The sequence below is a fragment of the Protopterus annectens genome, chromosome 3.part0, assembly GCF_019279795.1.
Source record: "Protopterus annectens isolate FY-2018-M chromosome 3.part0, PAN1.0, whole genome shotgun sequence".
NCBI lineage: Eukaryota > Metazoa > Chordata > Ceratodontiformes > Protopteridae > Protopterus > Protopterus annectens.
Genome location: NC_056731.1, coordinates 937,677,131 through 937,697,011, shown reverse-complemented (window position 1 = coordinate 937,697,011; position 19,881 = coordinate 937,677,131). Strand labels below are relative to the sequence as shown.

Here is a 19,881-nt window from a genome sequence, read left to right as displayed (position 1 = left end):
AACCCACATTGCAACGTATGCTTTCCAACTTGTTCAGATGCATACAATATATCCTGCATTTCCTTGTTTTCTGCACATTCAGAGTTTAACAACATTTTCTGTTTAAGCAATGCCATGAGATGTTTCTGATATTTGAGCATATGAAACTGACCGTTTAAGGCCCTTATAGCCAAGGTAGCAGATGTGTAAACCTTTTTTCCCCATCTATCCAGTGCCCTAGAATCCCTGTCAGAAGAGGTAGGGTTTTTTGCAGCGGAAGCCTTAACTCCCTTGGGACCCTGAGAAATAGTTTCTGGGTCTACAGCAGGGCTTTTAAAAAGGAATTTATGTCAGTCAGGAACCCTGTAATATCTGTCAGGCTTAACAGGAGCTGGAGGAAAAAGTCAGGGGTAAGGCTAGACTCCGAAAACACATCATCTACAATGTCTAACACAGGAGGGATGGCTAGTGGCTTGTGCCGAGGTAGTAACAAGAAATCCCTGAGCCTCTTTTTAGATTCTGAAAAATCTTGGCTCTCACAGTGGAAATGCTCCCTCTTTGTATGTAAAGTTTCCCCAAAAGAATAGTCCTCAGGAGGAGAAGCTGAAGTTATGGAGTCTTCAGCATCAGAATTCTCGTTGGGGGGGAAGAATATTCCTGATCAGAAGGGGAATCAGAAGAAATGGAAACATGATCTGAAGAGTCATAGTTAGTCTCTTGCCTAAGCCGCTTATCAGGAGGGGGATGGGAACCCCCTGATCAAGGTAATCAAGTCTTCGGCCATTTTGAGCACCTGTTTTTTCGGCATGGAGGCCTGTCCACGTGGCTCTTGAGTTTGCTTCTTTGTCTTTGAAGGTGCTTTAGTCTTTGCCTTTGAAGTCGGTTTAATGTATAGATGTTTGGGTCTGAATACACCCTCAGAAGCCGGTGCCTGCTCAGTGGCTCCGGACCCATCTGAAGGATTAGCGTCCGAGGATCCAATACCTTGAGTTTACAGTGGCATGGCTGACTCCACGTGGGAGTCAGTAGCGGCCTGCGACTCTAAAGTAGCGGTCATCGGGGGCTGTGAATGCGCTTCACTGAGAACCGGCGACTGGCTTAGGAGAAGCTTCGTTGTCGGTTTTGGGCCTCGACTGTCTTTCTTTTTCTTTGCATTTTTTGTGAACTCCGGTAATCGGATGGCTTTCCGATGACATTTCTGGATAATTAAACCTGCTTCCAAAGTAGTTTAAAGCAAAATCATACTGACGCTTAGTGCGTTGGTTAAATCTAGCACAAAACCGACAACCCAGAAAGTTATGATCAGGGCCTAGGAAGGAATACAGTAAGAATGAAAATCCTTATGAGGTATTTGCTTCCCACAAGAAATACAATTATTAACTTTTTCTGACATCGGTTCTGGAGCAAGAAAAAAAGTTTCCCCAACGGGGTACTTAGCTTTAAAGAAGACTTTATATCTGAAATTCAAACTCGAAAATCTCAGGAGTCGACCGACCGGCACTTGTGAACTTCTTCTGCTTCGGGCACCGCGCGGCAAGAAAGACTAAAGAAAATGGCATCTGCTGCTGCTTTTATACCCTTGACGACCTGACGTCAGGGAAGGGGTGACGACAGCCGACGCAGGACCCAAGACTTTGGAATTCGTGCCGACTGAGGGCAACCTGCCAGCAGGATTACCCAAATGTAATGACTGCAACAGTGAAACACGAACAACATCCATCACAGGGGGAGTTAGTAAAGGTAGTCAAAGGGCTCTGCAAAATTACACAAGCACATCCAGGAGTGTCTTCTCAAGGAAACCCCTGAACCCACTTGCCCTGCTCACTCCCAACTGCTGCATAAGATATCAGTTTCATGGAGGAGTTAACGATAGAATTTAAAGTGGACAGCTGGGAGGAGACTTTCTCATTCACCCCCACAGTTAATGAACCTTGTAGAGTACCTCCTAGCTCTTTCATGAGATCTATTTGTAGCCTTGTAAAGTGAGTGAAGTACTTCAGCAATCAGAGTGTAAAGGTTGCTGATGAAAATACACTTCCCATATCTGTCCATCATTCGAGAATCTTTGTTCGAAGGATGAAGAGATGAGGATGTCTAAGAAAGTTACTTCTTGGCGGCTGCCACCACCACCATAGCATCTACAGGTAAATCCTTTGTGAGAAAATCTTTTCCGGTAGGGACTAACAGAAACTTTTTTGGCCTCCGAGGGACTGGCTTCATAGTGTCAGGTGACTCCCAAGCCTTTCGACTGACCAAGTGAATTAGCTCATCAAAAGCTGGAGACACCCAGGAGGCTGAAGTTTGAGATCCAAAGGCCTTCAGGTACGCAGACTCCTCATCAGAAGGGGTGATGGTTTTCCAGCCACCTCTCTGCTTTAGGATCTCCAGGATATCTGCAAATGAGATATCATAAGAGGACGACCATGGGGACCCTTCTGACTCCTCGAGGTCAGTATCTGAGGTGACGGACTCATAAGGGGAGTCTATATGCTTCCTCTTGCAAGTTCTCTTCCGAGGGGCTCCTCAGAAGGGTATTCTGGGAAGGCCTTGGAAGAGAGGGGTTCACCCAATGGGGGATCCTAAAGCTCTGGATTCTCTGCTGTCCTGTGGATGGGGTGGTGCCAAGACAGTAGCCAGTGCCTTGGAGGGGATGAATGCCGGTATCCCTATGTAAAGCTGTAGAGGGGGACAGCACACATCTGCTCGAAAGCAGATCCCACCGGTTCTGAGGATGTCCCCAGCTCCGAGGAAATGGAAGACTCCCCTGGCTCCGAGGCCGATGTGGGAGCCGAGCTCACCCGAGCCAACACACCAAGAGGTAGACTCTGAGCCGAAGAAGTTTGGGCCCGAGCACCCCCCCCCCCCCCGGGGCCAGCCGGAGAACCTTGGCTCCCAGACACTCCAGATGGCGCTGAGAGAGTCGGATCAGATATTGGTTCCGTAATCTCCAAAGGAGGTCTCGGAACCGACGGTTCTACAGTATGTGGTACCAGGCACTCCAGCTCCAAGGATCCAGGTTGGCTCAGAGGATGAACAAGAGTGGATGCAAGACTCTTGGGAGTCTCCAAGACTTGACAGGTCGGAACCGAGAACAACTTGGCTAATGCCGGCGACTTCAGGAGTCTGCACACCACCAGCTCCACGTCATCATCAGATAGGCTCCTAGTGGACCTGGAGGACAGAGAAGGAGAACGAGATCTCTCCAAAATGGGAGATCTCAAAGTAGGGAGACAGGTGGAATGTCAATGGAATGGTTCTGAAGACCTTGGGGCTGAAGAACCAAGCTTGTTAATAATGATGATCTCCGTCGTTTCCAAGGGATGTGGAGCCGAGGAGCCAGATGATTTAGAAAGTTTTGACAATTTTTCTGGAGACTCAGACTGAGCCAGAGAGACAGGTGATGGCCTTTTGGATGGTTTATCATTCTTTAAAAAAAGAGGATGATGAAGAAAAAGCACTCTGCACAGCTTCCTCAAAGGTTGGCTTTAAGAGTCCCTTGAGAATCAATTTGTTTCTCCTCTCCTGTAATACGCGTGCACTAAAGGAGTGGCAGAAAGTACAATCCTCCTGTAAATAAATAGCCTCTAGACAGTATATGCAAATGACATGTCCATCTGTAACTGACATTTTCTGCGTACACTTCTGACATTTTTTAAAGACCGAAGGCTTATGCTCTCTCTCCCTAGAGTCTTTAGACATGATAGAAGAAAAGTTTCCAAAAGGATTACAAAGGCAACTAACTCAGAAAGTACAGTTTTGTACCTACCATAAATGTAGATGTTCGAGGATCCACATTGCTGCAGTCATAACCTGTGGGTAGTCCGTTGTCCTCGGTCGGCCTGAATACCAAAGGGTTAGGCTGGCGTCGGTCATGGTCGCTCAGAGCTGACGTCAGTACGCAGTAGTACTTAAGCGCATGACCGACGCCATATCCTCAGTCTTTCTTGCCCCAGATGTCAGAAGGCCTAAAAAGGAAAGGCCATAGCCAAAATAGAAAATACCCAACAACCAACATAGAGAAAATAATAATTATCCCAAAAGTCACACAGCAACCCCAAACTATAGAGGGGAGGGAAAATTGGACTGCAGCAATGTGGATCCTTGAACATCTACATTTATGGTAGGTACAAAACTGTACTATGTTCTTCGTCTCACACTGCTGCAGTCATAACCTGTGGGTAGAATCCCAAAGCAAAGGTAAAGGGAGGCTGGCAAACTAAAAAGCATTAGGAGCTGCTAACATGCCCTGTAAAACTGCAGTGGCAAACCCAGCCCTAGACTTGGAATAAAGAGGGAGATGGTAATGTTTAGTAAAAGTGTGCACTGAACTCCAAGTAGCTGCCTCCAAAATATCCTTAGTAGCTACCCCCCTTAAAAAGGCAGTAGATGTGGCAGTAGCCCTAATGGAATGAGGTCTGATCCCAGCAGGAACATCCTTTCCATGATGAGAATAACAAAAGGCAATACAATGGCCAATCCACTTAGAAATAGTTTGCTTTGAAACAGCTTTCCCCTGTGAACCCAAAGCAAAAGAAATAAATAACTGTTGAGTCTGCCTGAACTCTTTAGTTCTGCTCAAATAATAGCGTAACTGCCTGTGAATATCCCAAGAATGCAAGACTTTTCCCTTTATTTTGGGGATCAGCATAAAAAGTAGGTAAATGAATAGACTGGTTTAAGGCCACATTAGAAATAACTTTAGGCATAAAAGTAGGGTTAGTATGCTAAGGACACCCTATCCTTATGGAATATCAGGAAGGGTTCAACTGCCATGAGAGCCTGTAATTCAGATACCCTCCTAGCAGAAGTAATGGCCAACAAAAAGCAGTCTTCCAAGAAAAGAACTTCAACTCAGACGTAGCTGCAGGTTCAAAAGGAGGTAAAGTAAGCTTTTCCAACACAAAATTGAGATCCCAGGAAGGAGTAGGAGCTCTACGTGGGGGTCTTATGTTTTTTGCCCCTCTAAGAAATTGTTTAAACAAAGGGTGAGAAAATAAAGGAGGGTCACAATCATAGTGAGCAGAAATGGCTGCAGCATGAACTTTCACGGAGGAAAAAGACAAACCCTTGTCTAGTAATTCAGTAAGGTACTGTAGTGTAAAACTCAAATTAGGCACTGAGTCCGGATTAACTGAGGCAAGAAAAGACAAAAATATTCCCCAACGGGGTACTTAGCCCAACTTGGTCTTCGGTCTGAAACTTGAAAATTGAAAATTTCAGAACGCCGAACGGCACTTGCAAACGCTGCTTCTGCTTCGGACCATGCGGCAAGAAAGACTGAGGATATGGCGTCGGTCATGCGCTTAAGTACTACTGCGTACTGACGTCAGCTCTGAGCGACCATGACCGACGCCAGCCTAACACTTTGGTATTCAGGCCGACCGAGGACAGCGGACTACCCACAGGTTATGACTGCAGCAATGTGAGACGAAGAACATCACTGATATATAACACACTCTAATCTAATAAACACTGCACATCTAACAGTAAGATAAATTAAAAAACTAACTCTGACAAAAAGGCGAGCACTAGGCCCTCTAAATTAAACGGACCTAGATACCAAGGAAGAACGCAGACACTAATACTACCAGCCCTCTAACTAAAATGGGCGATTAGCTCTCTAATTTAAATGAGCTAAATGACCAACTAACTAATTGCAAGAGTATACTAAACAATACACCACTACAATAAACTAAGGGATACAATAAGGCCTGCGAAAAAAACGACGGCCAAACAACAGCAACCAACAGCAGAAAGAGATGCAGTAAGCTACACGCTAAATCTATCTATCTTATACCTACAAAAACACTATAAATGTAAAAAATCCTAAAATTTTAAGCTAAGTGAAAAAAGACAAAAACTTAGCCATGGCCAAGAAGAGCACATCCAACCTTGTAAAGCAGCAAACGAGATCTGGGGAGTTGCACCACTGCATCATGGGATACCTACCTGCCACGAGCCAAGTTTGAGACTTCCAACTGTGTATTTGGCTGAGTCGGAGCAGAGGATCGGCTCCGAAACCCATCCAAGTAAGAATGAAAGCAAGATAGGACAACATAACACATCTAGACATCTGGTTCTAAGAAAGGCACTGTTCACATAATCAGTAAGATAGAAATCAGAGTACAAAAGCATGCAAATCATTGCTGAAATTTAATAATGCATTTGGGATCACAATTTTAAGATTACATTTTTAAACTACTACTTACAGCTGCAGAACCTCTCAAAAACCAATCCATATATTAGCATTATTACTGAAATCAAAATAATTTAAAAAACTGAAGTGTTTATACCAAACAAAACATTTCAGATATCTAATGCTCACAAAAACACTGTAGATATCAGTATTTCTAGTAATTCTTTTAAAGCACTATTCACAGTGATACTTAGGCTAAATCAAGAAATTCTGAATTATTATTATTTCAGTGACTTAAGAATATCTGGTAACATTACAAAAGACAGAAAATACCTGGTAGCTGTCTAAGCCCCTTTGGAGCTTTGTTGATCTGGCAGTAATGCAGCCTATTGAGATGGAAAGAATAGCTTCCACCATTAATGGCAGTGTCCCAGACTGTTGCACAGGCTTCACTGTCACGTGGATACGACGGGAATGGCCCTAGAGAACAAATCAAAATGGAAAGTACCAACTTAGATCTTTGGGAAGCAAGATTATAACACACTATGCTTGTGCCAACCTGAATGGCTCAGTAACAAAAACAGTTCTAAATAGCTGGCTCCTTCACATAGGGTACCTGTCTAAGCTGAAAGATGCCCCCTGTGTTGACATCTTTTGCTTGGTGCACTTCCACAGCTGTGTATTCTCCCATCTCATTTAATTCCTGTATGGCTATCCACATTTCAATCCTCCGAGTAACTTCACTCCATCTATGTATCATACACAAAAACAAGCAGAAAATTATAAATATAAGACGCTAGCTTCGTTTTTTTAAACAATTAAAAATATTACAGAAGCACAAACAAGTCAGCATAAACGTTAATGCAGCTTTTACTTGCATATACTCTCAGCAGCACTTGCTAATAACCCTTCAGAGACCACTGGTGTTTATTATTTAGAGATGCCATGTAAGGTTGAAAATCCATCACTGTTACAGAGCTTTTTCACAATGCTAATCCTTTGGAGAAGTAAGCCCTCAGAAAAAGGATAACTTGATTAATAAGAAGTTATGTACCTACCATAACGTTCCATGTTAGTTGTCTTCTTCTCGCCTTCTTTCTTGCTGGTTGGGTTCGGAGCCAATCCTTGGCTCAGATTCGGCCATCTTCTAAAGCTCGAAAGCTATTTACTGGCTCGAGGCCTCCCCCTATCCCACAATGCCTGGTGCTAGATCCCCAGATCTCATTTGGTAGACCTAACTACACACAAATATAAGGACACCTGTCCTAACAGCATATGTTTAGCTAAAGAGCTAAAAGGTTGAGGGAACAAACCAGATAAGACTCAGCCAGCTAAAAGGAACTCAGAAGCTAACTCTTCTCGGTCTGTTAGGATAGGGGGATGGAGGGTGGGACACAAGAAAAAAGGCGAGAAGAAGGCAACTAACATGGAACGTTATGGTAGGTACATAACTTCTTAATGTTAAGTTGTCTATCTCGACTTCATTCTTGCTGGTTGGGACAGCGTCCCTAGCACCTCAGTCCTGGGTGGCTCATCGGAACAGACTCTTCAGCACAGTGGAACCAAAATCAGCTCTGCTCCTAGAGGCCACATCCAACTTATAATGAGAAATAAATGTATGGGGAGTGGCCCATGTAGCTGCCGCACAAATGGCTTCCATTGGTAATCTTGCATGAAAAGCTACAGAAGTAGCTAAAGCCCTAGTAGAGTGGCCTTTTGGTTTAACAGGGAGCTGTTTGTTCCTCAATTGATAAATCAAAGTAATAATAGAAGTCAACCACCTAGATAGAGTTACTTTAGATACTGGTAGACCTTGTTTACCTTCAGCATAGGACAGGAAGAGCTGATCTGATTTTCTAATTTGTTTAGTCCTATGCAAGTAGAAACGTAATTGTCTACGAACATCCAACTGATGTAACTTATGTACACAGCTTTGTTGGAATAATTTGGGAAGAAGACCGGAAGATCAATTGACCGATTCAGATTACTCTCAGAAGGTACCTTAGGAAGGAAGGAGGGATTAGTCCTGAGCGAAACTTTGTCATTATGGAAAACTAAATAAGGAGGGCAAACACAAGGGGCCTGGAGTTCGGAAACTCTTCTGGCTGAGGTAATTGCCACAAGAAAGAGGGTTTTCCAAGAAAGAAACTTTAAGGAACATGAAGCTGCGGGTTCAAAGGGGGGAAATATTAGGAAAGCTAAGATCAAATTAAGATTCCACGGAGTCAGGGGATCTCTTACTGGAGGCCTGAGCAAAGTAGTCCCTTTGAGAAAAGCTTTGCAAAGCTTATGGGACATGATACTAGTTTCAGATAGGCCTGTAATAAAATTTGAAATTGTGGCTAACTGAACTCTAATGGTGGCAGAAGAGGACCCAGCCTGAAAAAGTTCCGCTAAGAAATCTAAAACGTGGTGGACCGGGGCTGAAAAGGGATCTATGTTTTTAGACTCTGCCCAGCAAGAGAAACTTGCATAAGTTTTTCTGGTGGTAGATTTGTGCAAAGATAAGATGATTTCATGCACCGATTGGGAAATGGCCGGAAGCCTGGCTAAGGTTGGAAGTGGAGCAACCAAGCAGTGAGGTTGAGAGACTGCAGGAATTGGTGCAGCCCGCCCGACTGATGGATCAGGAGGTCTGGTACTGGGTCCAGGATCCAGGGCTGCTCCAGGAGGTGATGATGCAGGAATGGAAACCAAATTTGTCGAGGCCAGTAGGGGGCAATGAGGATCATCTTGCATCTCAGCGCGGTAGCTTTCTGTGTAAGTTTGGGAATCAGGGGAAATGAAGGGAATGCATAAAGAAGTCCCTGAGGCCAATCGTGGATTAGAGCGTCTCTGGGAGGATATCCGGGAAGAGGGAGGAGAGAAAAGAAACTGTTGCACTTGCTGTTGAAGGGGGTGGAGAAAAGGTCGCAGCAAGGCTGACCCCATTTGCGGAAGATTTGGTCCGCCACTATCTGACTGAGAGACCACTCGTGAGGCATGAGAATTTCTCTGCTCTGCTCAGCCTGTCCGCTATAACGTTGGACTTCCCAGGGATGTGCGTTGCTATCAGAAACCGCTGGGAAGAGATCGCCCATTGCCAGAGTCTGAGTGCTTCTCGACATAGGGAGTAGGACTTGGTTCTGCCCTGCTTGTTGACGTACCACACTACCGACATATTGTCTGTCTGAATTGCAATGGTCCCGGTGGGAAGAGAGTTCTGAAGAGTTTGCAATGCTAAAAACCACAGCTCTCATCTCCAAGACATTGATATGCAGATGGTACTCGTGGGGTTGCCATGTGCCTTGTACTGTTCTGCCCTGAAAGTGCCCCCCCCCCACCCGATCAGGGAGGCATCCGTGGTCACTGTGGCTACTGAAGGAAGAAGAACAAATGGTCTGCCCTGGGGTACTGCTGGGGAAACCATCCACCAAGCAAGCTGGTCTTTGCATATCGGTGTAATCATAATCATGTGAGACATTGGAAGTTGTAGAAATGACCACTGGGTGAAAAGCAACCACTGAAGAATTCTCATATGAAAACGAGCCAGGGGGACTAGTATGATCGCTGCTGTCATGAGGCCCAATGTCTTTAGGATGAATCTGGCATGAATTTTCTTGCATCCTAATAACACCTGTACATGTTGGCAAATATCTAATACTCTGCGTAACGGAAGTCTCGCTGACATGTCTTTTGTACTTAAACTTGCGCCTATAAAGGTTATAGACTGGCAAGGCGACAATGTAGACTTTTCAAAATTTATTGTGATACCTAGCTTGGAGCAAGTTTGGATGGTGTAGTTCCTGGCTCGTAGCAGCTGATGTCTGGTGGTAGCAGTAAGGAGCCAGTCGTCTAGATAGGGAAACACCTGGAATCCTTGCCATCTCAGGTGAGAGGTAACTACTGCCATACATTTGGTGAACACCCTGGGGGCTGTGGTAAGACCAAAGGGCAGAGCTCGGAACTAATAATGACTGGCTCCCAGCCGGAAGCGGAGGAATCTTCTGGAGCGCCTGTCCATTTTGATATGGTAGTACGCATCTTGAAGATCTATGGAGCACATCCAATTGTCCTGACCCAAAAAGGGTAGAATGGACTTAAGCGTGACCATCCGGAACTTTGTTCTTTGCACAGACCTGTTTAGTCTGCTGAGATCCAAAATGGGTCTCCAGTCCCCTGTCATTTTTGGTACCAAAAAGAACCTTCAGTAAATTCCGGATCCTTGCTGGTCTGCTGGGACTCGTTGGATGGCTCTTTTTTGTAGCAGATTTGAGATCTCTTGGACTGCTTGTTCCCTTAGACTGGGTGGAACATCTGGAAGGGATTTGTTTGACCTTAAGGGGGTATGAACAAAGAGAATTCTGTAACCTCCGGATATGATAGACTGTACCCATCTGTCTTGAGTTATGTCTTGTCAGGCTTTTGGGTACAGCAATAATCTTCCTCTGACTGCCTCCAAAGGTGGGCAGCCCCTCAGGGATGCTGGAAGGGCCTGTCAGAGAAGGAATCTCTGCTGCCCTGATTTTGTGGGTCCCCTCTGCATTGAGGGCAGCGTCTATTGTTGTTACCTCCTCTGCCCCTGGAGGGAAACTCACCACGTGTGTCAGGCACGGCTCCCTGGGGTTTCCGGGACCACATTTTGCCACTTTTCTGACCTTTGGGGTATGGTCTAGAAGGAGTGGAAAAACGGACTCCCACAGCAGAGAGAGTCTTGCCTTCCTGCTCACACCTAGTAAGGGTATCCTTCACCTGTGGTCCAAAAAGAGCAGAACCATCAAAAGGGGTATTGATGAAAGACGCCTTAAAGGGTTCCGCAGAGTTACATAACCGCATCCAAGCGTGCCTTCTCAAGGCCACACCTGTGCCTGCGGCTCTACTCGCCCCATCGGCCGCATAAGAAATGAGCACATGGAGGAGTTCACTATCGAATTAAGAGTCGCCAGCTGGGAGGTAATCTTATCCTGGGCCCCGCAGCTGATGGATCTTGAAGGGTATCTCCTAGCTCCTTAAGGATCCCTTTGAAGGCGTGTAAAATGGCACAAATAGTTCATCGACCGCATGGAAAAAGTCGCGGAGGAAAACATCCACTTCCCGTATCTGTCCATCGTTCTAGACTCCTTATTAGGGGGATGGACAGATGAAGTCTCAGCCAACTCCTTTTACGTGGCCGCTGCTACCACCATAGCATCAATAGGGACACCCTTTGTCAAAAATTGTTCGTCTTGTGGTGCTGTAATGAATTTCGTGGGCCTTCGGGGAGTTGGTTCCACTGTGTCTGGGGCTGACCACGCCTTTCGAGCCACCACTGCCATCAGATCGGCTCCGAATCCAACCAGCAAGAATGAAGACAAGATAGACAACTTAACATCTGATGTTACAGTCTACTCACGATAAGATGTGGTACATGAATCCCACTGTGAAGCATTTATTTATTTAAGTTTCTTTACTGGAGTAGTGCACTGATAACAGTGGACCATTTTCAGGCACAGGCTAGGTGAATGAAGCCACAGCAAAATCAAACACAGATATAACAAAAGAATGATATCACAAAATAAGACAATTCAGACTTGCATATAACACAAACACACAAAACTCTATCTATATATCTATACCTGTGTGTGTGTGTGTTTTTATATATATATATATATATATATATATATATATATATATATATAAATATATAAAATGGGTCTACTTCAAACAAACGAAAGCTCACATTACCGAAGATGTAATCACCGAAACCGTAGTTGAAAGAACGACAACAATGTCAAAGGATTTCACACGGTAAGTATCTCGGTGGCCAACAAGGGGAAATTTGCCCTTTTTCCACTGTAGTGTGATCCCGGCGCTGATATATTTAGTTGGGGGGGGGGTTTCGTTGTGAGATGTTAGCATCCTAGATATTTACCCTGTGAAATGTTTTGGCATTGTAGTCGTTCAACTATTTTTTTTTTCCACTCCATCCAGTTTCAATGATCACAGCCGTAAGACACAGGCTTTTCAGATATGTATGACAGAAGGATTGCTGCTTATTTTTAACTTAATTATACTGGCTTGTTCCTACTCTAAGCTGGTAAAAGCATTTCTTGCTTCACTTACATTTTTTGCAATACAAGAGAGATAAAAAGTAGGGTTATGTTACACCTTCAAAGCTGTAATCCATAGAAAAATTCCTCCTACTCTTCCAGATGTTTAGCAAGGTGTGAAAGTTGTCAGCTTTTATCAATCACCAGTGACTACTTGCACTTTAATACTTCAACAAACTCAGAAAAAATGACAACTTGCTGAGGGTTTGACATTGTGCTTAATTTTGTAGTTAAGCTGACAAAAGCAACATTTTGCTGGACAAAACAAAATGTATGCATCAGTTTATGCAGTGTCACAGTATATCTCCATCTCCAAAAGACAGAGGCAGCCTCTAAATAATTCATCTCCCAGACTCCTGCTTGTAAATGTTTCATCTCTCACGGCGATGCTTACACTTATCGAGGGTACCTGAACTTGTCAGGGATATGGGATGCATGGCTAGTCTTAAAAAGGTCCCAGTGGTTGTTAGCCTAGTACACACCTATAAACAACTCACCTTTGTTTTTCATATAAAGATTTTTTTTCAACAACACATTTTTCGGAAAAGTTTCACTCTTTACTAACCTCAACAAGATAGTCTCACGTCACAAAATTGTCGATAGTGCTGAACAATGAAAACTACAAAACCTCTGCTGTGTAGCCTAGCTGCTGCATCTAAGAAATTTATTTTTCCTGTTTAAATGTCATGTAGAAAAGAACCATGATCTGTGGCAGGGAAACTATTAAAAAATGGGGTAAATAAGATGCTGAAGAGTTCCTGAGCATTAAACAACTTTCAAGTAATATTACAAGGACAGATGCAGCTGGGATAAAGTTAACAAGACCGGAAAGTGGTGATATCCTTCAAGTGCATCCAGTACTACATATAACAGTGCATTCACAAATGTTCTACAAACATACCGCAGAAATCAAAAGGGTATACTACTTGCCAATAAATACTCCAACTACCTAGTCAGAACTTTCAAAAAGGTGCCTCTTACTCAAACGTGATGTTTAAACTTCCAAAGAATTCCACTTTGGGACTATTACCCCCCCCCCCCCCCCTGCTCGTATTAGTAATCACACAAATCAACAACCCAGCCCTTTTTTAACATGGGGTCAGGATGTTCATAGGTGTTTACAAGGCTAATGACCACAAGGGCCTTTTAAAGCCTAACCATGCACCCCAAATCTCTGACATGTTCTGATACCCTTGCTAAGTGTAAGCATGGACCTAGGAGACTAATCATTTACAGATTACCAGTGTTCATTAGAGACATAATTGTCAAACCAGGGATGAATTTCCAGTTTCCCGTCCAATTGTTGAAGTTGTACTTGAGTTGGGTTAGGGAGGAATTCTGCTTCCCATGGGTGGGAAGCCTGTTCCATAGATGGGGTAGTCTCAGAGATACATACCTATTTCTCCGGCAGGTCCTATTTATATCATAGGCAAGGTTTAAGTCTTTAGAATGGGTAATTCTGGTACTGTTTTGTGGAGATGCAGGAGGTCCATTAGAGTGGGATCTGACAATGCCCTATATGCCAGGCACAGATCTCCCCTCAAAAGCCTGTAGAAGACAGAATACAGGGATAGGGGCTTGAAGCAGTCTGAAAGGATATTTTACTTATGCCCTGTATTCTTTTAGTGAGGAATCTCTGTGGACGTTCCAGTTGTTGGATATGCCTGGTTAGGTACATACCAAGTACTCAGTGATAGGTCTGATGAATGCAGAATACAATGGAACAATGACTTCCTTGGACTTAGATGCCATACCATTGTTTACAAGTTGCACAACATAGAATGATTTCCTCACCACTGTAGACAAATGACTGTCAAAGGCTAGATTACTGTGTGTCCCCAAGTCCCCGACTACTGGGATAACTCTAAGGTGTGCACTGTCAATATGACAGTTACCAGGGATGGATGACTTCCCAAAGGATGCTATTATGCATTTTTTGATATTTAGTTTTAGTTCATGGCTCTGACACCAGTTGTCTGTCTCATCCCCTCCTGGAGAACATTTGTGTCAGTGTGAGATTCAGTGACGGCTCCTAATTTGCAATCATCTGCACATTTAGTCAGCCAGAGCCCACTGACATTGGCCTTGAATTCTGAGAAGTAAAAGCCAAAAAGGAGCGGTCCAAGGACTGATCCCTGAGAGACTCCACTTGTGACTGGCATCTTTGTAGAGGTGGACTCCCCAATTCTAACTTCCTGGGTCTTGTCTGTGAGCCAGTTGGCTACCACCAGGTGACATACGGGTTTGTAACTAACCTCTTGAGTATATCAACAATGCCTGAGTGGGGTATTGTGCCAAATGCCTTGGCCAGGTCAAGACAGGCAGTATGAATGATTTTGCCCTCATCCATTGCTTTGGTGACCTTCTCAAAGAAGTCCACCAGGTTGAGTAGGCATGATCTGCCCTCGCAACCAAACTGGGTTGGGTCCAGTGTCTGGAGGTTTACTATGTCTCTATTAATCATCTCCATGATAATTCTTTCCATGGCTTTAAATACAAGACTAGTGAGACTTATGGGTCTGCAGTTTCCAGGGTCTGTAGATGGCCCACCTTTGTGCAGAGAGATCACTGCTGATTTATCCATTCATAATGCATGAAGCCTGTTTGGAGGCTACAGTTAAACAGTAATTCCAGAGGCCCCGATAGGTCATGTTTCATGCTACTTAGAAGGCATCCTGGGATATGGTCTGGGCCCACTAATGCAGTGCTCTTGGTTTTAGAGAGAGCATTAAGGACCTGTTCCCTAGTGACAGCAGGGGGAGTTATATTTGATGATATTTCCTGAGGGAAGGTTGAGGGGGACAGAGGGGTAACGTTGGAGCTTAAATTATCAGCCAGGAGGTTTGCTGTGCCTTCTGGCTCAGTATAGGTGGCTCCATTTGCAATGAGCTCTGTGCACACAACTGTGTATTGCCTTTGAGGTTACGGACATAGCTAAAAAATGCTTTGTGGTTGTCCTTAGCCTGGGAGGCCAAACTTACCTCAGATTTGTCTTTGGTAGACTTTATTTGTCCTCTGAATTGTTTGTTTAGTTTGATGAGAGTGCTTCTATCTTGCTGGGTGCTGCACCCTCCTAATTTTTTCCATGATTTTTTCCTCCTGTTATACAGCCTACTGATTTTGTGATTCCAGTAGGGTGGCTTGTTGCATCAACTGTGGCCACTTGTTTCAGAACCACTTTTCTGTCTTCGACAATCATGCCTGATTCTTGTAGATGATCTCTCACAAAATCCATCAGTCTCTTCACTGGACATCATAATCTCCTCTTGTCTTCTTTCTCTCTTTCTCAATACCAAAAGGTCTTCTGCTTTCTTGCATGTGGCCAGATCATCATAATCTGTTCTCCAGTATCTTCACTGCAACAGAAGATACTCTTGGCTTTGGCTCTGATGCCCTCATTTTTTCAACTGTTCCACAGTGCAAATCCTACTATGCGTCTCAGGCACCTCATCCCAATCACCTCAAGCTTTGTCAGCTGTTCTGCCTTCACTGCCCAAACATGTGACACACAAAACTAATGGTTGCACCACTTCTCAACTTCAGTGACATTCTTCTGTCACATACTACCTCTGACATATTTTGCCTGTTTGTTGCAGTACCTCGTGACTCTAGCTTTGACCTCCTCACTCAGACTTCCCTCTACTCAACCACACCTCCTAGATACTTTAAGCTGTTCACCTGTTTCACTATTTTCCCCTTCTAGTTCAATTTTCAGCTTCTGATTTCTTCCATTTGCTGCCATCACTATTCTTATCTACACTTAGTTTAATTCAATGTGCCTTCAGTTTTGTATGGTAGATCACTATAATTTGCTGAAGTTCCTGTTCGAAGTCTGTTTGCAGTTCCACATATCCCATTTGCAGATACAGTCCATCACCAGTATGAAAAGGAGTGGGCTCACAGCTAAACCATGATGCTCACATACTCTCACTGGAAACTACTCCGTGGATCCAAATAATGTTAGTATTTGTGTCACTTAGTCTTTTGCACTAATTCTACTAATGCTTCTGGGATTTTGAACCATACAGGAACAACAAAATCAGCTTTATAGAGACCTTGTCATATGCTTTCTCCAACTTTAGAAATGTCCAGCTGGACTCTTTCCACATCTACAGCTTCACTGCCACTGTCACACTGCAAACATTGGGTCTATTGTACTGCATCCTAATCTGAATCCAAACTGCTATCTCCACTATTACTTTCTCCTCATCTGTATATTTATCATTCGCTATATGCAGCACTTTTATGCAGTGTGATAGTAGGAGTTTGAAACCTATGTCCTGGTCGAAGTTGTGAATATAGTCTGTTTTTGTACAACAGCATTAGAATGCTTATTCTCCAGATATCTGGTATACGCCCCCCCCCCCCATAGCTCAATCAGTACCTTGAAGAGACATTTCAACCCAAACACATTCAACATCCTGATCATATCTGTGACGGTTCCCTACTCCAGGCCAGCAACCAAGGAGACTCGGTCCTCAACACTGACACTGGTGAGGGACAGTCACTAAGAGCAAAGATGGATTCCCACAGTATTTTCAGATGCAGCTCCCTACACCAAGCACAATTTCCCCTAAGAGCACACAGGGAGCACACTCCAGACCTGGGGCTGGACTCTCTCCAGACCCCCCACAAAACTCCACACCGATCACTTTGGAACTCTGTGTCCCTGTTCCCAGTAGCTGCCACACAGACTTGGATATCCAAGCTACACACACACACACACACACACACACACACACACACACACACACACACACACACACACACACACACACCCCTGGGAAAAGCTGGAACAGATTTACTAGCTGGGCCCCTTTCTGCCCAGACTCTGAGGTAATTATACTGCCACCAGTCAGCTACCCTAAGGCTCTTACAAAGGGTACCCAATTATACTGTGTAAAATTAAAACCAATACAAATGGCAGGGTGTGACCAAAGCATCAAGGCTTTCACAGTATCACTAAAACAAGTATAAGTACTCTCAAGATGTTAAAAGTATTCTCTAAAGGGCCAGCCACAGTGAAAGGTATTAAAATATTTAATGATAAATAAAACAGAATACAGAAAAATGCTGAATACAATAAACACAGAATTTCAACTACAGAGATATAAAAAATACAGTTGGATAGTTTCTCACATATGCAGAAAACAATGCTACACTATTCTCACTAAATGTCCATAACGGACTAAAGAATTACCTTTCCCTGACTACTTATTAAAGCAAGGCAAGATAATGTGTACAGTGCGTCTTACTACAGCAAAAGCCATATAATGTCTCTCCTTGTCTATGTGGATGTGTGAGACATATATCTTGCCAGAAACATTTCCTGTCAGGTTACAAAGTGCTGCTGCAAGAGCTCCAAAGAAACCAGATGCTGGTTAGAGGATGACATCACCTCTGGTCACCTGTCTCTGTTACAACACACACAAAGAGCTTTGCTAAGATCTGTGGCAGCATCTGAGAGCTATAATACAATTTCAAACTTTCCACCCTTCCAGGGTTCCCTGAGAACAATACACATTTGATCAATTACAGCAGTACAACTTAATAAACATGCATACATTCTTTCAATCCAATAGGATCTACTGTTGATGCATTTTTAACACAGATAACGTTACAAATATATCCAACTCAAACATCTATACACATCAGCGTGATAGTCGAATACATTTCTTTACAAAAACTCCAGCTAGCTATGCTGGCATATGCACACATGCACTGCCCTACTCTCCCTGGCACACATGGCACTACCTCACATTATCACAATATCTTCTGTGACCTCATCTGGGCAAAACACTTTCCTATGGACTTCATTTTCCGTAATGCACTTTATACTTCTAAGGTGGGTTCTCCTTCCTCTTTCATTTCATTTCACAGCATCTGAATACCCTACAATCAATTCCCCATACACAGGTATTTCCCATAGAGAATACCAGGAGATACTTTATGATAGCAAACAGTCTCTGCAGTATCCTAACCCGGTGGTGACCCATCCTGCACGCCTTACAATCAATTCCCCTACGTGGGTGTTTCCCCTAGAGAATACTAGGTGATAACTTTATGTATGTGTAGCCAAGTGAAATTTATATTGTATTTAATACCTGTACTGCTACTCCTGTCCTGGCTGTAAGCTAGCACTTTCTCTGGACTGCTCCTTGGAGTCTGCCTCTTTTCTCTATATCCTACTCTCTCTCTCCCTGAATCGACCAGCTCTCTCTACCTTTCTGACAACAGTGCCTTTCCTCTGCACATATCTTTGGTTCCCCCTCCGTTCATCTGCACTCCGCTACTTTGGGTGCCTGGCCCCTGGTCTGTTACTCTAAACTTCTGCTGTACATCACTACTGACCTACCCTGTTTCTTTCTCCCTGCACCTCTGCCTCCCTGCCTTCTCTAACTCTTACTTTGTCTAACTTCCCTGCTTCCTGGATCATTTCTAGTTGCTTAGTTTTCTAGGGGTGCATGCCCCGCTCAGGCTCTCTTCGCTCCCCTACCCTATCCCCAATTCCCACCCACCCCTACATCAATCACACTTATACTCTCCATTCCCTCCCCTTCCTGCCTGCTCAGCCTCTCACAACACACTTCCTACCAATATTCCTCCCCCATTCACCTCACATCCATCCCTCCCCTTCCTGCCAGCCCAGCCTCTCACAACACACTTCCTGCCAGAACTCCTTCCCAACTCGCCTCACATCCTTCCTCCACTTCAGTTTTACTCCCCATACTAACTCTCACTCATCCCCCATCAATGCAACTCTTCCCTTTCTTTGCCATTCCACTACTCTTTTACCTATCAGCCTTAACCTCATTTCACTCATACCTCCCCAACCCACTTAAAGGTTCCCCCACCTCAACCCCCACACTAAACTCTTAATTACTTCCTACTTAGCTATCTCCCCATCACTCTTTAGTATCTCCTCATCTACATTTCACAAATGTAACCTCCTTCCCAACCATACAAATACCCTCAAACCCAAGCCTAAACTCATCTTCTATTACCTAGCTTATACTCAACTCACACACCTTACAAATAAACCTGTACTCTCTGGTGACATCCACCCTAACCCAGGCCCTCAATCACTTCATCATTCCTCCAATCCCACCTGTTCTGCTCTCACCCCTACCCATACCCATACTGACTTACAACAAACACAAGCACATAAACATCTGTCCATATATTCTATAAATATTCAAAGTCTAACAAACAAGATCTCACAGCTACATTCCTGGATAGCCCATACAAACCCTAACATCCTTGCCTTGTTCAAAACTTGGCTCAAGACCCACATCACTAACTGTGAAATACTGCCACCAGGTTTCAACATCTATCATGCAGATAGATCCCCTAAAAAAGGTGGCGGTGTAGCCATACTCTACTCAGACAGCCTAAACACGTCTTCTATCAGTATCCCCATCCCCAATTTCTATCCTGCTGAACTTCTCATCCTAAACTGCCATCTTAACCCACACAAGAAATTTGCTGTCATTTCTATCTACACCCCCCCCTGGAAATAATATACCCACCCTTGAAAATATCCTATCCTGGTTTAGTCACAACTTAGACTATGAAACTCTCATTCTTGGTGATGTCAGTATAGACTGGTCCAAACTTGCACCACAATCCAGCACCAACTTACATGGTTTCCATCAACTACTTACATCCTCCACTGTTTCAACAAATACTTATCTTCCA

The 19,881-nt window shown here is 44.0% G+C and overlaps 1 protein-coding gene across 1 annotated transcript in view; it reads right to left on the bottom strand.

Annotated features, from left to right (window-relative positions):
* KIF13A (kinesin family member 13A) overlaps nucleotides 1-19,881 on the bottom strand; it is a 2,301,375-nt gene that overhangs the window by 1,190,615 nt on the left and 1,090,879 nt on the right. The window contains exons 14-15 of the mRNA XM_044065730.1: nucleotides 6,732-6,864; nucleotides 6,449-6,595 (exon numbers count right to left, since the gene is read on the bottom strand). Coding sequence (XP_043921665.1) covers nucleotides 6,449-6,595; nucleotides 6,732-6,864 — 280 coding nt within the window. The remainder of the gene's footprint in view (nucleotides 1-6,448; nucleotides 6,596-6,731; nucleotides 6,865-19,881) is intronic.